The sequence below is a fragment of the Pyrus communis genome, chromosome 17 (assembly GCF_041283825.1).
Source record: "Pyrus communis isolate YQ-2024b chromosome 17, ASM4128382v1, whole genome shotgun sequence".
Classification (NCBI taxonomy): domain Eukaryota; kingdom Viridiplantae; phylum Streptophyta; class Magnoliopsida; order Rosales; family Rosaceae; genus Pyrus; species Pyrus communis.
The window spans coordinates 11117887-11122754 of NC_142581.1; the positions used below are offsets into that span (position 1 = coordinate 11117887).

Below are 4868 nucleotides of genomic sequence, written 5' to 3' on the forward strand. Positions count from 1 at the left end.
CGACTACTCATACTGGCATCACATAGATAGGCGTAGTGTGTTTGATATCGATCATATTTGTGTTTATCATGATCATTTTAATTAGTCTGTGCTTACAAGACTTAAGTGCTTATGCCTTGAGTTTCAGTCCCTTGGCCGACCGTCCGTACAGAGAAAGGACGGAGAGTGGAGAGTGGAGAGTGGAGAGTGGAGAGTGGAGAGTGGAGAGTGGAGAGAGACTTGGATTGGGATATCTTTTGTCTCATAACCAATAACTTATAGTTTCTGGATAATTCAAAGTTAACCCACCAAAACAACTCTAGAAAAAAATGCTCATAATTTTCATAAAACAAGACAAAAAACAAGAGGGGCACTACAATCCAATCCACTCTCTCTCTCTTTTCCCAAACAAAAATTTACCATCTTCTTCCAAACCAACAATGAAAAGGGAGGAAAAAAGAAAAAACAGAAAACATTTACCTTCCCTTTTCCCAATTGCCATGAACAATCAGAGCAAATCAAACCAACCCAACTTTGTATCCCTCTGAAATTCCCACTTCCCCAACAATCACAGCCATAAAATCCCACCAACCCACAAAAGCTTCAAGTTTTCATCAATGGCAGAAACCAGCAGCACTAGCAGAAGCAGCAGCAGCTTCTGCTACTCCTTCAATGGCTCACCAATTTCCAACATAGCTCAAGACCACCTCTTCACGATCCTGCTGCTCCTTCCTGTGGATTCAATTCTTTGCTTTGCCATGACCTGCAAAAAGTTCAGAGCTTTGGCAGCATCTGACAGTCTGTGGGAGTCCATATGCAGGAGGGACTGGGGACCCAAATCAGTGGAGGCCCTCAAAGCTTCAAACTTTGGCCATCAGCAACTGCCATGGATGACGCTCTACAAGCAAGTATCTAGGGTTGACTCTGTGTATTGCCATAAATTTTCTGACCCGGATGGGGAATTGGGGTTCCCCAGTCCCAGGGCTTCTCATTCCCTCAATTTTGTGTCTGGTTGCTTGGTGTTGTTTGGTGGTGGATGTGAGGGAGGTCAGTCAGTTATTCTTGCTTAATATAATCCCACCTATAATTTTGTTTTGCTTGTCATATATTCTTTTTATTACAAGCGGTACTACTACAATAGCTAGACTAAGGGGAGAGGAGGGTTCGAACGTGATACGTAGTTGGTTGAACAGGAAGATCCCATCCACGGGGCAATCTAGCACTTGCACAAGACCTCGTCCTGTTCTTGGTTTTGATGATTTGTTATCAATTTTGTTGTTTTAATTAATTATACTGCATGTTTTACTGAACTTTTTGATCTATTGGCTAGATGAAGCTACTGCTCATGCAGTGTTGAAATTAATATAGAATTAGTCATGAAGTGCATATATTAATAGCTAGTTTATGTGCCCAGTTGGGATTGGAGTCTGCTGTTTTTCATGCCTTCTGGTACTTGTTCCATGTCAATTCTACTGGCTCTCTTAGGTTTTGGAGGCTTGCTGAACTTGCAAAAATGAGTTGAGATTTTGTGACCTTTGATCGACGAGATGCATAATTTTTTTTCGTTTAGGATCACCATGGTAATAGTGCTGAAGATTTTGCATCTTATAACTCATTTTCTAGCTGTGAAATGCATGAAGAAATAAACTTTTTAGAAGTCTGGCCAACCCGAAACTGAACAGATACTGAAGGTGATTTCTTAAGAAAAACAATTTTTTTTTGGATTTTTTTTGTTGTTAGCAGATCTTGGTTTGAACCGAGTACATGGTGTAACTTGGAAGCGCATATTTTCTTAATCATTGAGGTTAAAGTAGCACTAGTGTTAATGGCAAGGTTCTAATGATTCCGACATATGCGTAAATCTAGCATTTCGCTTAATCTATAGATGATGAAAGCGTTGCTACTTGTATCATGTAGGCCACCCCAAAGCTGTTGCTTGGATTGGTCCTTGAATCTGCCTGCCTGCCAGGAAACCTATATGTTTGCAGGACTGCAGAGTATTAAAAGAACATTCTGAAAAAAATTACTCATGTTTTCGTTTCTGATATTCTGAAGGTTTAATCTAATAGGGATCTAAAACCCCATTCAAGTGCCTCTCTTTTGTAGATTGCCTGTTTCTAACTTGTAAGCTGCCTTTCTATTACTGAACCATGTCTAAACTGTATTCTACTTCAAATATTTTCATGGTTGCTAAGTAAGAGAGTCAGCCTTACCTTCCCCTGGAAAATTCAGGTCACGATAGATTCTTGGATGTGTACCGGTTGATGCCCTTGCTAGGGGTTCGAATTACTGCAGATATTTAGCAATTAAATATATGAAAATTGTATTCTCTAGACAACAACCCGCTATCTTAAATGAATTATCCTCTGAGTTTGTTCCTTGTTGGGGCATGCCTGTGTTTCTTTGTTATGTACTTCAAATTTAAATATCTGATTATTCTGTTTCTGTTGTATGTTATTTTAGGACGTCATCTAGACGACACATGGGTGGCATACATTGGTAATGATTTTCGGAGAATGTTGAAGTGGCAGAAGATAAATTCTGGCATTCCAAGTGGTAGATTTGGGCATTCTTCTGTTGTAATTGATGATTTTCTTGTTATGTTTGGAGGAATAAATGACAATGGGGGCCGTCACAATGATACATGGGTGGGGCAAGTAGAATGCCATGGGAATCTTGGTGTCACACTCTCATGGAAGCTGCTTGTTGTGGGATCTGATGCACCTTCCCAGCGAGGGGCTCATGCTGCATGTTGCATTGACGGCAGAAAGATGGTTATCCATGGAGGAATTGGGCTTTATGGTGTGAGATTGTGTGACACATGGGTGTTGGAACTCTCAGAAAATTTTCGGTTTGGAACTTGGTATGAAATCAGGACTCATCCATGTCCCCCAGCTCGTTCGGGACACACACTGACCTGCATCGGAGGAGCACGAACGGTTTTATTTGGTGGGAGAGGATTAGGTTACGATGTGCTTAATGATGTCTGGTTCTTGGACATTTGTGAAGGTAATCCGAAATGGGTACAGGTACACTATGAGCTGCAAAATATTCCAGGAGGAGTCTCTCTTCCCCGAGTTGGTCACTCGGCCACGCTCATGTTAGGCGGCCATCTGCTGATCTGTGGGGGAGAGGATTCGTACAGACACCGTAAAAATGACTTCTGGGTTTTAGACATAAATGCAGTTCCATCCATTACAATGCAGCAGCCAACTCCACTGAACTCTATGCAGTTATTGGCAAAAATGTGGAAGAGGTTCAAGGCAGATGGTTATGAGCCCAAATGCCGGTCATTCCATGGAGCCTGCACAGATAACTCGGGGCGGTACTTGTTTGTGTTTGGCGGAATGGTGGATGGGTTGCTTCAGCCGGGTGCCCCTGCCGGGTTGAGGTTTGACGGCGAACTCCTGCTTGTGGAGCTTGTGCTGAGGTGAAAGTGTTTTCATGGATGCCAGTGCATTGCTCCATGTCTTTTACATAGTGGCTCATTACTTGCTGTGTACATCTCTTAAGAATTGAGATTATGTTTTGTTCAAGGAAAAAAGGAAAAAGAATTGAGATTATCTGACTAAATGGCTTTTATCCAACATCTTTTCTTCCAGCATCTCTTATGAATTTTTTTTTTATTAATTTCTCATTTAAGAGGGTGTACCTTGTACGTAGCGGAGTGATTTTTCAGTGAGACCGTCCACCTAAATGTTTCAATTCACTAATGTTATAATTGTCCCCCACATATGTTACATGTGAGAATTGATAACCTTGTGTGGCTGTGTGAGATATATACTAAAAATAGTGTAGTTTGGTATAGTTTACGATTTTACTTCGGTTACGAAATCATAGTTTAGCAACGCATCTCGACGGTAAACCTTTTCGATATGATAAAAGAATTTTAATGAAAGAACCTGAATTAAATTTTAGATTTTTTTCATTAGCACTCCACAATGAATTCACCTCTTATTAAAATTTAATATTAAATGATTTGCATACCTAATAATGTAATGACAATTTTGACCTTATAAGGTTTAAAAAAATTAAAAATCCAAATTACTTTTCACATGTACATCCCAAGTTTATTTATCTTCTTCAACTCTCGAAACCACTCTTATCCTCCATTGTAGAATTAATGAAACTACAAACATGTTAATTGAAAAAATTATTCTTGACAAATGATACGTGAAATCAACGTTTTGGAAACTTTACATGAGGTAAGACTTCATATTTTCATTGTTTTAGTGATTTCAACGACATCGGCATGTATATAACTGCGTTATGAATGATATCCATTAAAAACAAATATGATTGATGATGAGAATCACACACCTAATAAACCTTAGCCACATTAGATCACAAAGATCCCTTGATTTTAAAAGCAGCGTAACAACCTAATCTCTTCGTTTAATTCAATGATTCAATAACTAAATCCATTCCCATAATTCGATCAAAGGAAAAGGAGAGGAATCATCATCATCAACCCTAATATTTATTTAATCCCGATTACCCAGTGCCACTGCTCCTACTCTATATAAAGCTCTACACTTTTATAGCTGCCATATTTTTTTTGGATTTTTATCTTCCTCATCTTCCTCATCCACTGTTGCGAAAATCATCTTCCTCAACTACTGGTACGGAATACCCACAGCCTTCCACCTCTTTCCATGGACGGGATAGAGAAACATGAAGGGATAAACACATGCAAATAATCAAACAATTGTTGGCACCACTCCAATAGAAAAATTAAAAATATTTCGAAATCACACCAGCTTCAGCTTTACACCGAAGGTACTTTTGGATGACCTTATGTATTTGCACTTAAAATTTGAAGAGTGTGGGGTGTACGTAGAAAATGTAAGTTATATGGTGAGAGTGAGGTGTGACGGTATTATAGGAAA

At 39.4% G+C, this 4868-nt stretch overlaps 1 protein-coding gene across 1 annotated transcript; it reads left to right on the top strand.

Moving 5' to 3' along the window:
* The first annotated feature begins 245 nt into the window (after window positions 1-245).
* On the top strand, window positions 246-3583 carry LOC137708045 (F-box/kelch-repeat protein At1g51550). The gene is made up of 2 exons (XM_068447022.2): window positions 246-1026; window positions 2443-3583. The coding sequence occupies exons 1-2, from the start codon at window positions 597-599 to the stop codon at window positions 3411-3413; spliced, it is 1401 nt and encodes a 466-aa protein (XP_068303123.2). The 5' UTR covers window positions 246-596; the 3' UTR covers window positions 3414-3583.
* The last annotated feature ends 1285 nt before the right edge of the window (window positions 3584-4868 follow it).